Raw genomic sequence first — 21492 nt, 5'->3', positions numbered from 1 at the left:
TTCCATTTCAATTTTTTTAGTTTTTACCAAAAACGACATATTTGTGTCACCCAAAAAAAAAGTAAACCATAAGACAAGACAATCAATAGAGACATATCCTATTTAATACTGATCAAAATTCCAAAAATGGTTTTCATCCTGACAATATAAAATTATTCTGGCAGCGTATTTGCAAAATAAAGATAGAAAGTCCATGTTAAGATTAGTCTGATGGATGGTAGCCATTACTGCTCCAGTCACTCATCCAGGCAGTGTCTTCTCTCTCAGCAGCAAATAACTTGAGGTACGAATAGCAAGTGGCAGAGAGGAAGATGGATCACGGTGAAAATTTGGCTTGGAAACCTCAGGAGGAGGAGTCAGAACAAACTGTGCCACACTAGGCACCTTCAACAGGTTTAGAAGTTCTGTGGCTCGTATAAGAATCTGTTCACTGTCCTCCTCCCCGTATGCAGAGATCATGGCTGAGCTCTGTACACATGACCTCATCTTGGATAAGTATAACGAAACCCTTGGAATGAGATCCTGGCTACGCGACGCCAGTTTGGCAAGTGTAGTCATAAGAGTTGTAATAACACGAGGTGAGGAGATTGGCGTACTGGAAGAACCACGAAGCTGGGTGATCTCAAACAGTAGTGCTTCCAGAACCTCAAAGACCCTATTGATTTGTTCTACGGTACATCTCTTGTCATAGGACACGGCCAGATATTCTCCCAAAGCCCAGACCACATGTGCAAATAATGGTTCCTTGTTCTGGATGTTACCAATCGTACTTACAAAGTGTAGCAACTCTCTAGAAAGTTCTACAACAACAGAGGGGTATTGGTGGCACAGATTAGGTAGCTGAGCACTTAGAATGCCCTGCACCTCAGTCTGGAATGAAAGGGATTCATATAAGAGACCACTGCGCTCAAGGAACGTTAAGATAACTTTATTCACAAGAGGACCTTCAGCAAACTTTGAGATGACATTGACATAGAGCTGAAGGAGGCATGGAACAATCTGAGAACATTGAAGGACACGGGGAGAACTGTTCCTGTCTGCAAGGATCTGGCGAAGTTTAATGAATCCTTCTGGAGGAAGCCCATTCCAGGCCTCATTACGTAACAGATACTGGAACAACGTGCTGTAAATCGGATGGCGATAGGCCTCCGTAGATGATGGTGGCAACACAGAAGGGTCTAGGCCGTGCTTCTCCATTGAGGACACAATAAGATGGACTTCCATTGCTGCTGTAAGGCATGGGAGGTCCAGCAAAGTATGAAGCATCTCAATAGCAGACTCTGGACTAATGAGTATAGGAAGAAGAGCGACAAATTCTGATATCAGTGATGGAGCATTCCATGCCAGAAGCTTCATTATGCTGGGAAAGCTCCCTCTGAAAGCCTCCACATTCTCCACCAGAAAGGAGCCATTGGTCCTGCAAAACCTGACAAACTGAAATGCAAACAGAGGTTGATGAAACATGTCAGAGGGCACTTTGGTGAAGAGATGTCTGTACACCGCCTCCGATTCCACAGCAGCAGCTTCACTGTGGTTGAGATAAAATTGAGCCACTGGAAGAAGCACAAGGGCCAAAGATGGGTCAGAACAAACCCTGGCATGCAGGATCTTCATGAGCGGCAAGGTGCGATACAGGAAGGACACATCCTGCTTACACAGAACATCTATCAGGGACACTGCTTCCACCAGGCATGCCTTCTGTAGGTCTGCGTCGGACTTCTTCAGGGGCTTTCGGTTGCACTGCTCAATGAGTCTCAGGCAGTATTCAAAGGCCTTTTCCCTCAGGCGTTCTCTCGGCGGCAGGAGGCGGCTTGAAGTTGAAGAGGCAGAGACCATGGAGACCACAGAACCTTCCACCTCAGATTTGTCTTCAGAACCAGCATTACCATATGTCCCATAATGGAGGAGCCAATGGCGCAGGGTGGAGAAGCCCTGGATATTCATCCACTGGTCCTCGGTGTAGTTCTGGCTGTGGTTGAGCACAGTGAAGAAGTCTGTTGCGATGGATCCGTCCACCTCAGAGATAAGGCTGGGCTGTTTCACTCGTTGGCTGGAGAAGAAGCCTCCGGGGGCAGGGGTGCCCACCTGTGGGATGGTGGCATAGCGCAGCCAGTCCGTCAGTTTCTTGTGGACGATGTTGACGTGTTCTTCCTGTAGACTTTCAGCACAGACACCAGATACCCTCAGCAGAGCAGGGAGGAATGCTCTAAGGCTGTGGCCCTCCGGGGCCCGCATCTCCAAAGTTTGGCAAATACATTGCCCTAGTTCCATAATGTCACTGGGAGAGGCCTGGGCCAATATGATGGAAAACAGAGGGCCCCGGGGCTGCTGTGTGGGGGCCCATGACACTGTCACCAATGGGGAGGGGCACAGCTGGCACAAGATGGCAGCACACACAGCCTGCACCTGAGCTGGGGTTTGTAGACTGCACACAGCTTCTTGCATTTGCACCACCAGGGCAGGATCCAATTTGCGGCGCCCCCTACCGGCAGAGACGATGAGGTGCAGCCTCCGCAGACTGTCTAAGCGCTCCACGTCCCCGCTGAGCAGCTGACTCCGTGTCCGGGCACAGAATTTCTCCAGCTCCTCATCCCCGAGCTCTCTGGCCTGCCGAAGCAGACTATCCGCTGCCGAACTGAACATGGCCCTGCTTCCAGCAGCGCCGAACTTCTTCCTTGTCAGTATACATAAAGCTTTGAAGTTTGACAGGAAATGACGTTACGCGTGAACAGCCAATGAGCTGGGGAGATCTCTAGACGCGCCAAAACCTGTCACGTGGGGAGTGTTATTACTGTTTGGTCGCCGCTTGTCTGTCATCTTTCTCGGGGTCTGTTCGGCTCCATCATGCCCAAGCTGCTAGAGAGCTGCGAGCGCCACTTCGGCAGCTCTGACCTGTACACCGTCCTGGGGGTGAGGAAGACGGCGGGGGAAGCGGAGGTTCGCCGGGGATATCACAAAACCTCCCTAAAAGTGCATCCCGACCGGGTCGCTGAGGAGGATAAGGAAGAGGCCACCCTCAAGTTCCAGGTAAGTGTGGGAGACCCCGAGCACTGGCAGGACGCGGCCCTGCAGGAGCCCTGAGGACAGGCGGGAGGAGGCTGCACAGATGCGGGATTGTGGTGAATCCACTCCCTGGATGTGAGATGCACGGACTCCCATTGTGTTCTGTGGATGGATGGCTCCCTCATCTCTGTGATCAGTCTGACAGGACATACACTTCCATGATTTCTGAGATAAGGCAAAAAAAAGAGTTTTTTTTTTTTGTTTTTTTTTTAGGGATTTCAATAAAAAGGATGTGCCAGTGTCTGGTCACTGCTGTTAATTATTATCGTACCCCCTAGGGCCTATTGTTTTGATGCCCTCTGAGAACGTCCACCCTAATGTATCCAGTAGTGTTGGGTGAGCATGCTTGGCACATTGCGGTGTTTGGCCGAATATTGCGTGTGCTCGAGTGCGACGCTTGAGTCAGTCTATTCAAATCTAATTTAGCCTCTATTTCTAAAAAGTTTCTGGTGGGATTCGAACTCACAACCTTTAACATTACAGCCAAGAATCTTATCCATTACACCAGTGGTGCCCAACCATTTTTCGTCTGAGGGCCGCACTAGACTTAGTATAAATTTCGCGGGCCAGAACCAGGTAGCTTTGCCAGAAAGAAATGCAAACGCTATGAGGGGGCACGTGTGAGCATAACTACTGTGAGGAGGGCACATATCTGGGCATAACTACTGTGAGGAGGGCACATGTATACATCACATACTGCGCTGTCACCTTCTTCTGCAGGTCTGGTCTTTAGGCTTCAGTCAGATCCTCCACCGCCATGCTTGCGCCGTGTGCCCGACACCACCAGGAGCTGGCCCCTCCTCCTTTCATCTCCCGCCGGCTTCTCCTACAGCAGGGCGCTCTATCGCTCCAGTGCCCGCCCAATCTTAAAGAGGACCTTTCACTAGTTTAAAAACTAACTATATCAGTGGGCAGGCGCCCAGGGGTCCCCCTGCACTTACTAGTATGTCTGGGCGCCGCTCCGTTCGCCCGGTATAGGCTCCGGTGTCTGCAGCTCCCTCTGTTGTACTGGGCAGAGTTTTTGTATTAGGGTTGTCCCTTGCTGCAGCGCTGGCCAATCGTAGCGCACAGCTCATAGCCTGGGACTCCCACTCAGAGCCGCTTCCTAGCTAATTTATTCACTGCACTTGCCTCTGTGAAATTGAAGAGAAGCGCCGTAATGTCGCACTGGCAGAGGCCAGGAAGACGGTGCATGCGCACTTCGATGCGAGATTACGGCGCTTCTCTTCAATTTCACAGAGGCAAGTGCAGTGAATAAATTAGCTAGGAGGCAGCACTGGGCGGGGAGATTGCAAGCACAGGCAGCATCGCTTTGCTGCCTGTGCCGTTCGCAGCGCTCCCTGCGCTGATTAAAGTCCGGTCACTGCGCGGGCCGCATGACACTTCTTCGCAGGCCGCAGGTTGGGCATCACTGCACTGCACTACACTATAGAGCTGCATGGCCAGTTACTTAAAAAAATAAAATAAAATAACTTCTACTGTATAGGAATACTTACTACTAGTATTTCTATACAGCAGAAGTAACTGGCCATGCAGCTCTATAGTGTAGTGGATAAGATTCTTGGCTGTAATGTAAGAAGGTTGTGAGTTTAAATCCCGGCAGAAACTTTTCAGAAATAGAGGCTAAGCTACGTTTCACACTAGCGGCAGGGGACTCCAGCAGCTTTCCGGTGGGTGAACAGCCTGTTGGATCCATCCTGCTGCTAGTTCACGTGTGCCCCCAGACTGCCGCTCTGTCCCCATTAACTACTACTTTTAGTCTGGCTGCCTCTCTGTGTGTGCTGCCGCCGGAACTCCGCCCCCTTTATAGTCTGGGGGCACACGTGAACTAGCAGCAGGACAGATCCGGCAGGCTATTCACCCGCTGGAACAGCCTGCCTGAGTCCCCTGCCGCTAGTGTGAAAGTACCCTAAATTAGATTTAAATACCCTGGGTGTCCCCAAGCACTGACTCCATATGTGGACATAGCTATATATGGAGTCAGAGCAGGGACTCCTAAGCCGAACTAGAGTACCGACACCCTCCCCTCTTCAGAGCAGGGGGTGCCTGGTTTAATGCTCGGGTTCTCCCATTGACTTCCATTGTGCTCGGGCCAGTGCTGGAGTTCACACGTGCTCAGTAGTTAAAGGGGTTCTCTGGAAATTAAGAAAATGAAAATACTTAAATATTACTTTATTATAAATATATTCCCCAATACCTTTCATTAGTTATAATGGCTATTTTTTTCTAGGGAGCAATCAGGGGAAATAAAATGGCTGCCGTCCTATTAGTACACACAACCTGTCCTAATCATACAGCAGGACAAGTTAATTCACAACACTGATCTATAGTCCGTCCTTTCTGTACTTCATGTCTCCTCATGAACTCCATTCCTACAGAGATTCAGCTAACGTTCTTATTAGGGATCAACCGATATTGTTTTTTTTTTTTAGGGCCGATACCGATAATTTGTGAACTTTCAGGCCGACAGCCGATAATTTATACAGATATTCTGTGAATTTTCATTAAAAAAAAAAAAATTCCTACACAAATCTGCTGAAAATGAATACGATATGTTTATTGTTAACGTGTAGTTTTTTTTTTTTTTTTTACTAACTTTTAGCCCCCTTAGGGACTAGAACCCTTGTCCTATTCACCCTGATCTCTATCAGGGTGAATAGGATCTCACACTGTCCCTGCTGCTTTGTGCACACAGCAGCATGGAGCTTACCATGGCAGCCAGGGCTTCAATAGCGTCCTGGCTGCCATGGTAACCGATCGGAGTCCCAGGCTTACACTGCTAGGGCTTGGGTGGGGGGGGCGCACTGCGCCACCAATGTTTTTAATACTATAGGGTGGAGGTGGGGGGCACACTGCGCCACCAATGATTAATACTGGGGTGGAGGTAGGGGGTGCACTGCGCCACCAATAATTAATACTGGGGGGCGCACTGCGCCACCAATGAAGATAAATCTCTCATTAATTCATATACAGGAGGCGGGGACTGGCTGCATTATCACATAGCCGGCTCCCGACCTCCATGAGGTAAAACCGATAATCGGTCGATCCCTAGTTCTTATCAGCTGTATTCAGGATTATAATCCTTGAGAAGTAGGAAAGAGCTGTCTCAGCCTCCTCTATCTGAATGTTCTGAAGTAACTTGTCCTGCTGTATGATTAGGACAGGTTTTGTGTATGATAATAGGGCGGTGGCCATTTTTTCTGCTAATGATTGCTCCCTAAACAAAATAAGCCATTAAAACTGATGAAAGGCATTTGGGAATATATTTATAATGAAGTAATACTTAAGTATTTAAATTTTCTAAATTCCTGGAGAACCCCTTTAAAGGGTTTCTGTCACCCTGCAAAACTCATTTTATTTTTTTTTTTGGATAGTTAGATTGCTCATAGTGCCATATAGCAGAATATAATGCTCTTACTTACTTTCATGCGGCCGATTCTTTATAAAACGAACTTTTAGAATATGTAAATGAGGGCTCTACCAGTAAGTAGGGCGTCTACTTGCTGGTAGCTGCTGCAGAAATCCGCCCCCTCGCCGTGTTGATTGACAGGGCCAGCCGTGATCTCCTCCTCCGGCCGGCCCTGTCAGTAATTCAAAAATCGCGCCCCTCGCTCGTCTCCTCAGCACTCCCTCAGTGCGCCTGCGCCGATGACGTCTTCTCTTTCGGTGATGTCATCGGCGCAGGCGCACTGAGGGAGTGCTGAGGATACGAGCCTCCTCATCTCAGAGCGCCTGCGCCGAATGACGCGAGGCGCGCGATTTTTGAATTACTGACAGGGCCGGCCGGAGGAGGAGATCACGGCTGGCCCTGTCAATCAACACGGCGAGGGGGCGGATTTCTGCAGCAGCTACCAGCAAGTAGACGCCCTACTTGCTGGTAGAGCCCTCATTTACATATTATAAAAGTTTGTTTTATAAAGAATCGGCCGCATGAAAGTAAGTAAGAGCATTATATTCTGCTATATCGCACTATGAGCAATCTAACTATCCAAAAAAAAAAAAAAAGAGTTTTGCAGGGTGACAGAAACCCTTTAACCTCTTGGGGACATAGAGCGTACAGGTACGCCCTGATGTCCCGATACTTAAAGGGGTATTCCCAAAATCAGTTTTCATACTTGCCTGCGTCCAGCGCAACGTTCACTACCTGGATTCGGCTGGGCTTGATTGACGTCTTCTCCCGGCCAGGCCGCGCTTGCGCAGGAGATTGAAGTTTCTCTCCCGGCCGGGCAATGTCCTGAACGAGCACGCCGCTGCGCATGCGCCATGGTGACTTATTCCTGGCCTGTATAGTACAGAGCTGGCGTGCGCGTTCGCGCCTCTGTACTATACTGGCCAGTCATCATGGCGCATGCGCGGCGGCGTGAGCTTTCAGGACATTGCCCGGCCAGGAGAAAATATTCAGTCTTCTGTGCAAGCCCGGCCGGATTTGACAGGAGATGTGGCCGTAATCAGGGGAGACGAAAGACAACAATCAGGTAAGAGGGGACTTATTTTCTCAAAAAGGGTGGGAATTGGGTAATAAAATGTATTTACAAAAATGATCACTGTCAAATCATTAACAGATTTAACAGTGATCATTGTGATGGGAATACCCCTTTTAAGGACACAAAGACACAGGGCTCACCTTGTCCCCCCAAAAAATAAGATTGGGCTGGATGTTCAATAAAATGCGGCATGCACACTGCTTTTTTTTTGGGGGGGGGGGGGGGTTATGGTATCGAAATCAAATCCAAAATTTTGGTATCAACAACCCTAGAACCATTTACTGTTGCATACAATAGCTGGAAATAAATTTCAAATAGGGTAGAATTATAAAAAAGACAAGACACAATTTTTTTTACATTTTTTTTTTTTTTTTAATAATTGAAAAAAAACTTTGGAGAAATTTTAATTTTTTTTTCTTTGCAACAACCATATACGAGCCTCCTCATCTCAGGAGGCTCAACCTTGATGACTTTCTTTTTTTTTTTTATGTTTCTGGAGTTGTGTGAGGGCTCTTTGTGTGAGGGCTTTTTTTTTTTCCGGGATAATCTGTAGTTTTACTCATACCATTTTAGAGTATGTGTGACTTTTTGATGACTTTTTTTAGGTAGGGAAAGTGATAAAAATTTCGAATCAGTGATTTGGATGTTTTTTTCCTATACTCTGTTCAACGTATGGGATTTCAGGGACAGTGATGCCTATTATGTTTATTTTTTTTTAATTTTGGGGGAAAGGGGGGTGAATTTGAACATGCAATCTTTACGATGCTTCTCTCGTAGACTCCTATGCTTCTACGGAGCTCTGGGAGGCATGGTCTCCATTGGAACGTAGCTGTGACAGCCTTGGATCATTAAAGGAGGAACAAGACTGCAGCACATACCATCCGGCTTCCCCGATCCCCGCTAGGGGGAGCCGTTGCAGGCCCAGATGCTCCTGGGTTTTTGAGCCCCTAGATGCCATGGTCACACTTGACCACAGCATCTGAGGGGTTAAATGTGTCACATTGATTTATGTGATCGACGATAATGTCAGTGCTGCCCACTTACCGGTCATGAATACCTATGATGAGTCCTGATGCACTGACACTAAGGGTACTTTCACACTAGCGTTTTTCTTTTCCGACACTGAGTTCCGTCCTAGGGGCTCAATACCGGAAAAGAACTGATCAGTTTTATCCTAATGCATTCTGAATGGAGAGCAATCTGTTCAGGATGCATCAGTTCAGTCCCTCTTACATTTTTTTTTGGCCGGAGGAAATACCGCAGCATGCTGCAGTTTTCTCTGGCCAAAAATCCTGAACACATGCCGGATCCAGCATTAATTTCCATTGAAATGCATTAATGCCGGATCCAGCCCCAAGTGTTCTGGAAAAACGGATCCGGTTTTGCGGTCCGCGCATGCACAGACCTTTAAAAATGTGAAAAAGATAAATGCAGGATCCGTTTTTCCGGATGACAACCGAAAAGACGGATCTGGCATTGCAATGCATTTGTCGGACGGATACGCATCCGGATCCCTCTGACAAATGCATCCGTTTGCGGCTGGATCCGGCAGGCAGTTCCGGCGACGGAACTGCCTGCCGGAATCCACTGCTGCAAGTGTGAAAGTACCTTTACTATATCACCTGCTTAAGGCCTCATGCACACAACCGTTTTTCGGGTCCGCATCCGAGCTGCATTATTGTGGCTCGTGTGTGGACCCATTCACTTCAATGGGGCCGCATCCATTTCTCCGTTCCGAGGCCCCGCAAAAAAATATAGCATGTCCTATTCTTGTCCGTTTTTCAGACAAGAATAGGCATTTCTACTATGGGCCACCCGTTCCGTTCCGCAAATTGCGAAGGCACACGGGCGGCTTCCACTTTTTGCGAATGGCAAAAAAGGCACGGTCGTGTGCATGAGGCCTAATACTAAGCAAATCCTGAAAAGATGACTGGCAGGTGGGCCCTGAGGACCAGAGTTGAGAAACGCTGACATAAATTAGCCTGGGTGTCTGATGTTTAATACAGAAGGCAGCTATTGGCGCCCGCTGCGTTTGCGAGTGGGCGCCATATTTAAATACCTGACATCCGGCGTAGGGGTTAAGGTTACTTCCCACAAACACTGAACCTATAGGTCAGGGATCAGCAACCTCTGGCACTCCAGGTGTTGTGAAACTACATCTCCCAGCATGCACACGCTTGGCTGTTCTCTTGGTTGCTGATCCCTGCTGTAGGTAAGTGTATTGGGAAGGAATCCTAGGCACACCAGGGAGCGTCATTACAAGTAAGCAGCGTAACTGGTTTGGGCACCTGATCTCCGGCTGCTGGCGCTCTCCATCTGCAGCTATCATGAGGCTATCCACTCGATTTCCCTGTATTGTTGCAGCGAGCATAGTCACTATGCTAAACCCTTAGAAAGCTATAATCTGTGTTTGTAATGGACCGCAGGAAAGTAACAGATAATGTGACGTCTCCACGACCCTGCAAACCAGTTACTGTTATTGCTTAGCCTAGCAAATATGATACAATATTAGGGATTGCCTATTAAGCAGTATGGCAGCAGTTTTGGCTAAACTGTTGACATCTCTAGTTAGAAGTTGGGGAGAAAAAGACCAACTTGGCTTGTATGGAGCTTCTATTATCAGGGACAGTATAAATGTATTCCTGCAGATTCTGCTGGGTCCTGGAGGCAGAGCTGCACAATGAAGTGCATCTGCAATAGGCTCCACCCCCAGTGCACCTAAGGAGCAGAAACTGCCTAAATAAAAGTTTATATTCACACTGCTCTTGATGATATCAGCTTCACAAAAGGCATGTTTCTTGCTCTCACTATCCTCAGCCTATAGCCGTCAGCAGTTTTGCATGATCAAAATGGCTGACAAAGTCCCTTTAATATTTAAAGAGGACCTTTCACCATAATAAAACCTCTAAACTAACTATACAGACATGTAGAGCGGCGCCCAGGGATCCCCCTGCACTTACTGTTATCCCCGGGCGCCGCTCCGTTCTCCGGTTATAGCCTCCGGTATATTCATAGTTAGGCTCCACCCAGGGGAACCCGCCGGCGTCTCATTCTTCCATGCTGTAGCGCTGGCCAATCGCAGCGCTCAGCTCATAGCCTGAGAGAAAAAAAAAACTCAGGCTATGAGCTGAGCGCTGCGATTGGCCAGCGCTACAGCATAGGAGAAAGAGACGGCGTCAGGTTCCCCTGGGTGGAGCCTAACTATGAAGATACCGGAGGCTATAACCAGAGAACGGAGCGGCGCCCAGGTATAACAGTAAGTGCAGGGAGATCCCTGGGCGCCGCTCTACATGTCTGTATAGGTAGTTTAGAGGTTTTATTATGGTGAAAGGTCCTCTTTAAGTGCTGCAATCAGGATTTCTGTCAGTATTTACACATTTGTCTATTTGTACAGCCCTATAGAAGTGAGTGGCCCCTTTCCATACACTGCAGTTGGCAGATAGGAGTCTGAGGATCCAGTTTCCAAAATAATTGTCCCATATCAAGTGTAGATGCTGAAGAGCAGAATAACCCTTTACACTGTCCTGATGATGATGGTATATATGGCACCAGCTCATCCATGTTGTATCAGTGTTTTTGGTTTAGTCCCCTAACCTAACATTTTTGTATGAAGGTACTTGGAAAAGTGTATTCTATTCTCAGCGACAAGGAGCAAAGAGCTTTGTATGATGAGCAGGGGATTGTGGATGAAGAGTCCGACACCATCTCCCAAGACCGGAACTGGGAAGAGTACTGGCGCCTGATGTTTAGGAAGGTATTGTTACCCAAAGTTTTTTCTGCTTTGTGTAAAATCATTCCTTTAAAAGGGTTTTCTGAGTTTTTTTTTTTTTTTTTCCCATCAGTATCTGATTGTTGGGGGTCCGACACCTTGGACCCCTGCCGATCAGTTATTTGAGAAGGCAGCGGAGCTCCGGTGAGCGATGTGGCCTTCTCACAGCTTACCAAGCACAATGTGTATAACGCTCTGCCCCATTCACTTGAATGGAGCTGAGCTGCTCCTAGGCCAAGTGATTGATGAACGTGACGTCACTGTCCCAGGAAAAGCACAGAAAAGGCTGCGGCGCTCACAGGAGCAATGCTGATTGGTGGGGTCCTGGGTGTCATACACCCACTAATCAGATACTATTAATCCTTAGGCCAAAGGGACCACAGCTGCAGCTTGGCTTCATGAACATGAGTTAAACAGCGTATCTTATTTTTATATATATATTTTTTTTAGATCACAGTAGAAGACATAAAAGCATATGAAGAAAAGTATAAAGGATCAGAGGAAGAACGAGCTGATATAATACAAGCATATTTGGACTTCGAAGGAGACATGGATAACATCATGGATTCTGTTATACTTGCTGAAATTGATGATGAACCCAGGATCAAGGATATTATTCAGAAAGCTATTAAAAAGAAAGAGGTTCCGGCTTATGACATCTTTGTGAAAGAATCCAAGAAGAAACGTGACCAACGCAAGAAAAGGGTGAGGCCCAGATACCTGGTCACATACATAAAATGTGAATTAAAGAGCTTGGTTACAGCAGTACTTGGGCATCATTTTGTTTTTACAGGATTTGCTGCAGACCTTACTATGAAGTCAGTTTGTGTTTCTTCTATGGAAAGCCTTGATCCTCTTATGACGTCATCTGTGTACCTGCAAAGTGTCCTAGCCTTCACTGTCGTGTTCCTGCTCAGAGACTTGCATTTAGCTGCACAGTATGGGTTACCAAATGTAGTCGGATGCAGCTTTCACAATCTATTGTGTTGTATGATACAACTGGCCTTGTTAATGTCGCCATCCTTCTAAAAGAAGTCCCCGTTTTATTAGCAGGGACTGGGCTTCTGCCTTTTAGCAACCCTGTATGCACACTGGACCTGATTATGCATCCATAGCTATCTAACATCAGAAGACTGCATGTTACGTGACTATGGATGCAACATCACTGAGTGTATATTTGAGCTTTATTTGGAGCACTGGTGCAGGATGGGAACAAACTTGCTGTCCAAATAATAGACAACTGTTAGCTTCAACCCGAACTTACCATAAATGTCTGATTTGGTGAGGGTTTGACCATTGGACCTGCTTGGTCTTGTGTTGTTGCTACCCTAGAGGAAAAACATCCAAAAATATAATAATAATAAAATATAGCACGTGTGGAACCCTAACCAAAATACCCCAATAAACAATGCCACACGTTTCAAAGTACAAAACAGATCTTTATTAATTGGTCCAAAAAGGACACGCATGACACAACATATAACAAAAATAAAATATCCATGCGAGAAGTGCCATGATGTAAAGAAAACCCCCCAGAATAATAAGTCAGGTAAGTAAATGTAATGCTCTAATCTTAACAGTAACTGAAATGGTGTAATACTGTGGGGGATACTGGGTGTTAGGCATGTGCAAATGAGTAATTACCTATAAGCCCCACAAAGAACTCAGGTGTAAAAAAAAAAAACACCATAAAGGATCGTCACAACGTGCAACCAATTGCTGAGGCAGAATACACCCATGTAACCTCCTAAACAATTGCCTGTAGTCCAAAGTGGAGGGAGGGGAAATAGACTGTAATGTGATGGGAATAAAAATTCATCTCAAGTGAGAGCTTTTGCAAAAGAAGTCCCACAGTTAATAAAGTCAAATCCCCAACCACCACTAAGGTACATGCACTAGTGATACAAGAAAGGAGCAAAAAGTAAAAAAGCATAAGATACTGACCAAACTGGGGAGGACAAAAGCACAAAGTGCGTTCAGGGGGCGTGAGGAAGCACGTCTGTGAAACGCACTTTGGGCTTTTGTCCTCCCCAGTTTGGTCAGTATCTTATGCTTTTTTACTTTTTGCTCCTTTCTTGTATCACTAGTGCATGTACCTTAGTGGTGGTTGGGGATTTGACTTTATTAACTGTGGGACTTCTTTTGCAAAAGCTCTCACTTGAGATGAATTTTTATTCCCATCACATTACAGTCTATTTCCCCTCCCTCCACTTTGGACTACAGGCAATTGTTTAGGAGGTTACATGGGTGTATTCTGCCTCAGCAATTGGTTGCACGTTGTGACGATCCTTTTATGGTGTGTGTTTGTTTTTTTTTTTTTGTTTTTTTTTTTACACCTGAGTTCTTTGTGGGGCTTATAGGCATGTGCAAATGAGTAATTACCTAACACCCAGTATCCCCCACAGTATTACACCATTTCAGTTACTGTTAAGATTAGAGCATTACATTTACTTACCTGACTTATTATTCTGGGGGGGTTTTCTTTACATCATGGCACTTCTCGCATGGATATTTTATTTCTGTTATATGTTGTGTCATGCGTGTCCTTTTTGGACCAATTAATAAAGATCTGTTTTGTACTTTGAAATGTGTGGCATTGTTTATTGGGGTATTTTGCTCCCCTAGAGGCTAAATATACACGTGGCCGCTCTTTAGGCCTTAGGCTACTTTTACATCTGCGTTTTTGCTGGATCAGTCATGGATCAGCAAAAAAATGCTTCCCTCATGATAATACAACCAGTTGCATCTGTTATGAACGGATCTGGTTGTATTATCTCTGAAATAGCCATGACCGAACGTCACTAAAAACATTGTAAGTCAATAGAGGACGGATCTGTTTTCTTTTGTGTCAGAGAAAACTGATCTGTCTCTATTGACTTACATTGTGTTTCATGCCTGACCAGTCTTGCTCCACACCCCAGAACGCGCTCAAAAACCCTGCTTGCAGCGCTTTTGTGTGCGTCATGGGAACGCAATGAAACTGAACTGAATGCATTCTGGTGCACTCTATTCCCTTCCGTTCTGTCCCCATTGACAATGAATGGGGACACAACTGAAGCGTTTCCCCCACTATTGAGATCCTATGATAGATCTCAATAGCGGAAAGGGAAAGTGCAGATGTGAAAGTAGCCTAATGTGCAGAGTCAGTGATTGTGAGCCAAAACCAGGAGTGGAGGCTACACAGAGATGAGGTATAAGGGAAAGATCTGCACCTGGTCTCTGTTTAGAGCTGCACCTGGTTTTGGCTAAAAATCGCTGACTGTACGAATAAGGCCTTAGGGCTCATTCAGGCGACCGTATGTTTTGCAGTCCACAAAAGATACCGGCCATTTGCATTCCCCATGTTGTGGAACGAAACGGCCAGCCCTATGATAGAAATGTCTATTCTTGTACACAATTTCGGACAAAAATAGGACATTTTTTATCTTTTTTGCAGGGCCACGGAACAGGAATACGGATGCGGACTCAAATATACGGTTGTCTGAATGAGCCCTTAGACTCACTAACTTTCCATTAACGGTTCACTTGAACAGTGGAGGTCCAGGTCACCTGTTATAGCCATCTGAATGGAGATTCAGAAATGGGTTCTATCCCCCCAATCACTTGTTTGTGGCATATTCAATCTATATGCCATAAATATCTGCAACAGGAAATCTGTAAATGATGCACGAAAGTATTCTGGAAGTGGTTTAGAAACTCAACAATATCTACGGCCATAGCAATTTTTTCTTCTTGACTCAAATATAAAAATTTGACTTTTGCCATGTTGGCACCAGACCATAAGTCATTGTGATGGTTGTTTTGCAAGTTCCTTTTGTATTGTACTTTTGCATTGGATTGCGAGATCGAGCACATTATCCAGAAAAAAAGAGGATTAGCTCTGTAGAAGGCAGGTGTAAAATGTCACATGGAAAGGAGTGATGCTTAAAAAAAAAAAAAAAAATCTTCTTTATTTTAGGCTCATGAAGAAGCTGCAGAAGCTGAAGCAATGAAAAAGGAAATTGGGCTTGGTGATGGAGAGGATGACTTAAAAGCTTTGATTCAAGTAAGACTGCTTCCATATCCTCAGATTACTTATCTCTTTTCTGAATGTTTAATATTGATGGCCTACCTTCAGGGTAGGCCATCAGTATCTGATCGGTGGGGGTACAATTCCTGACACCCTGCTGATCAGCTGTTTTGAAGATGTCACAACGCTCTAGTAAGAGTCCTATTCCAGTGAATGGGCCTGGCCCAACAATGCCAAGCATAGCCATTATACAATGAAAGGCGCTGTGCTTGGTAAGCTCACTAGAGCGTTGTGGCCTCTTTAAACAAATTGACTATGGTGCCAATTGTCAGACCACCACCTATCCTGAGGATACACCATCAATATTAAACTCCCAGAAACCCCTTTTTAACCTCTTCTAACTGAATGTGTTTAAACTTTCAGAAGAGACAGCAGGATCGGGAAAAGGAAGTCGATAGCTTCATGGCAGAACTGGAAGCAAAGTACTGCAACAATACAAAAAAGGGAGGGAAAAAGTCTGCAGCACCAAAGAGGGGAAAAAAGTGACCCGCTGATTGAAGGAGTGAACAAAGACCGTTTCCAGTGTCCTGATTTCAATTATAGCCGTTTGTATTCTGGTGTCCTGCACACCGTCTATGGTCAGCAAACCTGTACCATAGAATAGCTTAGCTGATGTAGGTGATACTCTTCCCAGTAAGCTGAAATGTGGGTGAGACTACAGAATTTAATGGGAAGGGTACTTTCACATAAGGCTAGTTTCACACCTCCGGTGTGCAACTGCGGCATGGCTGTTCCAGCAGACAAGTGGAGAGTCGGCGGGACACAAACCGCAGCATGCAGCAGTTTGTGTCCATCCGGTTCTCTGCTGGAGGTGTAAAAGTAGCCTAAGCAGTTTTTGAAGGCAAAGCAATGAGTGGATAGTAAAAGGACAGTACATAAGGTAGGTTCTGGTCTTTTCAAATACACTCATTTTGGCTTCAAAAACTGCATCAGAATTGCTTGTGTGAAGGCTACTCAGCACATGTTTCTTAAACTGCACTTGTGCTTTTTTATTTTACTGGTGTTCTAATATAGATGTACATGGTCTTTGTGGTGTCTGCAAAAAAAACCTTGGATATTTAAACAATCAAAACTTAACTAAAATCTAAGTAAAGGTGTCAGTTCAGGAGTAGGGAATAATCCCCTGGCAGATGATTCTGCTTATCTCGTATTGAGAACAAAAGATTGGACATGTTGAAATCAAGCTAATTCTGTTCCTTAACATCTAACCAGTCAGTTTGTCTTGTTGAAATTGGTTGACATTCATCTAATGTTTATTGCCACCTTTACGCATAATAAATCCTTTTGCTTTACAGAATTTTCCCTACCTTCATTAACCCAGTGTGAGATCTCAGAGTAGACACTTTATCGGTCACCTGGTGTGACTGCTATGGTCAGGCTAGTGTTGGATGCAATCTATAATTCCAGGGGTCCCAAAGTCTTCATCAGTATGGCTGCTTTCTGCACGTCTTTTCTTTACAGTTATATTAAACTGTGCCATGAACTGCACACTATTTATTTTAAATGGTGAGCTTTAAGTGGTCTTTTTAGGCAGAGGAATCAAGGTAGTAGAAGGGAAACTTCCACACGTGACCCAAAAGGCAGTGCTTACATGGACCAAGGTCATTGATCTTTTTATTATGTGAAAAACAAGTGGTCCCTTCTGATTTTTCTATGGTTCCCTGTATCCCTCCTCCTCTAAATTGTTTGCAATGTAACATTTTGCTTAAAGTTACTTCTGGTTTGTACAGGCTTTTCAATAAAATAATGAAACTGAAAGCTTGTATGTTTTTTTTTTTTTTTTTTTAATCTCCCCACTGTAATTTTAAACTTGGAGACTAGGTGAGAAAAAAGCTGACTGGAAGCCCATCACCACCAGTCAGATTGTAGGTGCTGTTTATAGAGGCTATTTAGAAGCTGAAAGCAGTGACTCCATTGGTATGGAACACATTTTTACTTGTTTTACTTGTACATGGTATGTAACAGTAAGAACTGAGCTGTAGTGTGGTAGAGTATGACTGTGGACACATCCATCTTTTCAAATATAAGTGTATATTACTGTAATCCTAGATCTACAGTAGCTCATTCTGACAGATGCTGCTGATAACCACAATCTTATTATTGGTTTAGTATCATGATCCTTTGGTTAATCCACTGTTGGTCAGATTTGCGCGACCATCTGAGCGTCTTATGTGACCTCAACATGCAGTACCATTACAGAGACGTGCACCTCACTGACTATGAACCTGTGTCAGTGTTTTGAAACGTGTAAGTGACATTCATGGATGTATGTTGTCTTGTATTAATATGATGAACTTTGCTGTCAGACACTGATGGCTCCGCCTCCTTGACTTTAACCACCTCAGCCCCCAGTGCTTAAACACCCTGAAAGACCAGGCCACTTTTTACACTTCTGACCTACACTACTTTCACCGTTTATTGCTCGGTCATGCAACTTACCACCCAAATGAATTTTACCTCCTTTTCTTCTCACTAATAGAGCTTTCATTTGGTGGTATTTCATTGCTGCTGACATTTTTACTTTTTTTGTTATTAATCGTAATTTAACGATTTTTTTGCAAAAAAATGACATTTTTCAGTTGTAAAATTTTGCAAAAAAAACGAGATCCATATAGAAATTTTGCTCTAAATTTATAGTTCTACATGTCTTTGATAAAAAAAAAAAATGTTTGGGTAAAAAAAAAATGGTTTGGGTAAAAGTTATAGCGTTTACAAACTATGGTACAAAAATGTGAATTTCCGCTTTTTGAAGCAGCTCTGACTTTCTGAGCACCTGTCATGTTTCCTGAGGTTCTACAATGGCCAGACAGTACAAACACCCCACAAATGACCCCATTTCGGAAAGTACACACCCTAAGGTATTCGCTGATGGGCATAGTGAGTTCATAGAACTTTTTTTATTTTTTGTCACAAGTTAGCGGAAAATGATGATTTTTTTTTTTTTTTTTTCTTACAAAGTCTCATATTCCACTAACTTGTGACAAAAAATAAAAACTTCTATGAACTCACTATGCCCATCACGAAATACCTTGGGGTCTCTTCTTTCCAAAATGGGGTCACTTGTGGGGTAGTTATACTGCCCTGGCATTTTAGGGGCCCAAATGTGTGGTAAGGAGTTTGAAATCAAATTCTGTAAAAAATGACCTGTGAAATCCGAAAGGTGCTCTTTGGAATATGGGCCCCTTTGCCCACCTAGGCTGCAAAAAAGTGTCACACATCTGGTATCTCCGTACTCAGGAGAAGGTGGGGAATGTGTTTTGGGGTGTCATTTTACATATACCCATGCTGGGTGAGATAAATATCTTGGTCAAATGCCAACTTTGTATAAAAAAATAGGAAAAGTTGTCTTTTGCCAAGATATTTCTCTCACCCAGCATGGGTATATGTAAAATGACACCCCAAAACACATTCCCCACCTTCTCCTGAGTACGGCAATACCAGATGTGTGACACTTTTTTGCAGCCTAGGTGGGCAAAGGGGCCCATATTCCAAAGAGCACCTTTCGGATTTCACAGGTCATTTTTTACAGAATTTGATTTCAAACTCCTTACCACACATTTGGGCCCCTAGAATGCCAGGGCAGTATAACTACCCCACAAGTGACCCCATTTTGGAAAGAAGAGACCCCAAGGTATTCGCTGATGGGCATAGTGAGTTCATGGAAGTTTTTTTATTTTTTCTCACAAGTTAGTGGAATATGAGACTTTGTATGAAAAAAAAAAAAAAAAAAAATCAGCATTTTCCACTAACTTGTGACAAAAAATAAAAAATTCTAGGAACTCGCCATGCCCCTCACGGAATACCTTGGGGTGTCTTCTTTCCAAAATGGGGTCACTTGTGGGGTAGTTATACTGCCCTGGCATTTTCCAGGGGCCCTAATGTGTGGTAAGTAGGTAAATGACCTGTGAAATCCTAAAGGTGCTCTTTGGAATGTGGGCCCCTTTGCCCACCTAGGCTGCAAAAAAGTGTCACACATGTGGTATCGCTGTATTCAGGAGAAGTTGGGGAATGTGTTTTGGGGTGTCATTTTACATATACCCTTGCTGGGTGAGAGAAATATCTTGGCAAAAGACAACTTTTCCCATTTTTTTATACAAAGTTGGCATTTGACCAAGATATTTCTCTCACCCAGCATGGGTATATGTAAAATGACACCCCAAAACACATTCCCCACCTTCTCCTGAGTACGGCGATACCAGATGTGTGACACTTTTTTGCAGCCTAGATGCGCAAAGGGGCCCAAATTCCTTTTAGGAGGGCATTTTTAGACATTTGGATACCAGACTTCTTCTCACGCTTTGGGGCCCCTAGAATGCCAGGGCAGTATAAATACCCCACATGTGACCCCATTTTGGAAAGAAGACACCCCAAGGTATTCAATGAGGGGCATGGCGAGTTCATAGAAATTTTTTTTTTTTTGGCACAAGTTAGCGGAAATTGATATTTTTAATTTTTTTCTCACAAAGTCTCCCGTTCCGCTAACTTGGGACAAAAATTTCAATCTTTCATGGACTCAATATGCCCCTCACGGAATACCTGGGGGTGTCTTCTTTCCGAAATGGGGTCACATGTGGGGTATTTATACTGCCCTGGCATTCTAGGGGCCCTAAAGCGTGAGAAGAAGTCTGGAATATAAATGTCTAAAAAATTTTACGCATTTGGTTTCCGTGAGGGGTATGGGGAGTTCATGTGAGATTTTATTTTTTGACACAAGTTAGTGGAATATGAGACTTTTGTAAGAAAAAAAAAAAATAATTCCGCTAACTTGGGCCAAAAAAATGTCTGAATGGAGCCTTACAGGGGGGTGATCAATGACAAGGGGGGTGATCAATGACAAGGGGGGTGATCAATGACAAGGGGGGTGATCAATGACAAGGGGGGTGATCAGGGAGTCTATATGGGGTGATAACCACAGTCATTGATCACGCCCGTGTAAGGCTTCATTCAGACGTCCGTATGCGTTTTGCGGATCCGATCCATCTATCAGTGGATCCGTAAAAATCATGCGGACGTCTGAATGGAGCTTTACAGGGGGGGTAATCAATGACAGGGGGGTAATCAATGACAGGGGGGTGATCAGGGAGTCTATATGGGGTGATCACCACAGTCATTGATCACGCCCCTGTAAGGCTTCATTCAGACGTCCGGATGCGTTTTGCGGATCCGATCCATCTATCAGTGCATCCGTAAAAATCATGCGGACATTTGAATGGAGCTTTACAGGGGGTTGATCAATGACAGGGGGGTGATCACCACAGTCATTGATCATGCCCCTGTAAGGCTTCATTCAGACGTCCGGATGCGTTTTGCGGATCGGATCCATCTATCAGTGCATCCGTAAAAATCATGCGGACATCTGAATGGAGCTTTACAGGGGGGTGATCAGGGAGTCTATATGGGGTGATCACCACAGTCATTGATCATGCCCCTGTAAGGCTTCATTCAGACGTCCGGATGCGTTTTGCGGATCCGATCCATCTATCAGTGGATCCGTAAAAATCATGCGGACATCTGAATGGAGCTTTACAGGGGGGTGATCAATGACAGGGGGGTAATCAATGACAGGGGGGTGATCAGGGAGTCTATATGGGGTGATCAGGGGCTAATAAGGGGTTAATAAGTGACGGGGGGGGGGGGTGTAGTGTAGTGTAGTGGTGCTTGGTGCTACTTTACTGAGCTACCTGTGTCCTCTGGTGGTCGATCCAAACAAAGGGGACCACCAGAGGACCAGGTAGCAGGTATATTAGACGCTGTTATCAAAACAGCGTCTAATATACCTGTTAGGGGTTAAAAAAAACACATCTCCAGCCTGCCAGCGAACGATCGCCGCTGGCAGGCTGGAGATCAACTCTCTTACCGTCCGTTCCTGTGAGCGCGCGCGCGTTCACAGGAAATCTCGGCCATCGCGAGATGACGCATATATGCGTGACTGTGCGCAGCGCTGCCACCTCCGGAACGCGATCCTGCGTTAGGCGGTCCGGAGGTGGTTAAAGAGGACCTTTCACCGATTCTTACCCTATGAACTAAGTATACATACATGTGGAGCGGCGCCCGGGGATCTCACTGCACTTACTATTATCCCCGGGCGCCGCTCCGTTCTCCTGCTA

At 45.2% G+C, this 21492-nt stretch overlaps 2 protein-coding genes across 3 annotated transcripts; one reads left to right on the top strand and one right to left on the bottom strand.

The window, feature by feature from the left end:
* Positions 1-97: 97 nt before the first annotated feature.
* Positions 98-2693, bottom strand: AP5Z1 (adaptor related protein complex 5 subunit zeta 1). Its single transcript, XM_040437174.1, has one exon. The coding sequence runs from the start codon at positions 2641-2643 to the stop codon at positions 241-243; it is 2403 nt and encodes an 800-aa protein (XP_040293108.1). The 5' UTR covers positions 2644-2693; the 3' UTR covers positions 98-240.
* A 65-nt stretch (positions 2694-2758) lies between these two features.
* Positions 2759-19632, top strand: DNAJC9 (DnaJ heat shock protein family (Hsp40) member C9). Of its 2 annotated transcripts, XR_005779698.1 has the most exons (6): positions 2759-3027; positions 11161-11301; positions 11767-12021; positions 15275-15361; positions 15749-16802; positions 19621-19632. XR_005779698.1 is itself a non-coding variant. In XM_040436546.1 (5 exons), exons 1-5 carry the CDS (start codon positions 2845-2847, stop codon positions 15869-15871), a joined length of 789 nt encoding a protein of 262 aa, XP_040292480.1. In that variant the 5' UTR covers positions 2759-2844; the 3' UTR covers positions 15872-17139. The 2 variants fall into 2 exon arrangements, 1 of the variants encoding a protein (XP_040292480.1); XM_040436546.1 differs by lacking the exon at positions 19621-19632 and having other exon boundaries at positions 15749-17139.
* The last annotated feature ends 1860 nt before the right edge of the window (positions 19633-21492 follow it).

This window comes from Bufo bufo, chromosome 6 (genome assembly GCF_905171765.1).
Source record: "Bufo bufo chromosome 6, aBufBuf1.1, whole genome shotgun sequence".
Classification (NCBI taxonomy): Eukaryota; Metazoa; Chordata; class Amphibia; order Anura; family Bufonidae; genus Bufo; species Bufo bufo.
This window is presented reverse-complemented; position numbering and strand designations above follow the sequence as displayed.

Coding starts and splice junctions, on each gene's coding strand:
- DNAJC9 (XM_040436546.1), top strand. CDS start 2,845: ATGCCCAAGCTGCTAGAGAGCTGCGAGCGCCACTTCGGCAGCTCTGAC. Junction 12,022..15,274: donor GTGACCAACGCAAGAAAAGG/GTGAGGCCCAGA, acceptor TCTTTATTTTAG/GCTCATGAAGAAGCTGCAGA. Junction 15,362..15,748: donor ACTTAAAAGCTTTGATTCAA/GTAAGACTGCTT, acceptor TTAAACTTTCAG/AAGAGACAGCAGGATCGGGA.
- AP5Z1 (XM_040437174.1), bottom strand. CDS start 2,643: ATGTTCAGTTCGGCAGCGGATAGTCTGCTTCGGCAGGCCAGAGAGCTC.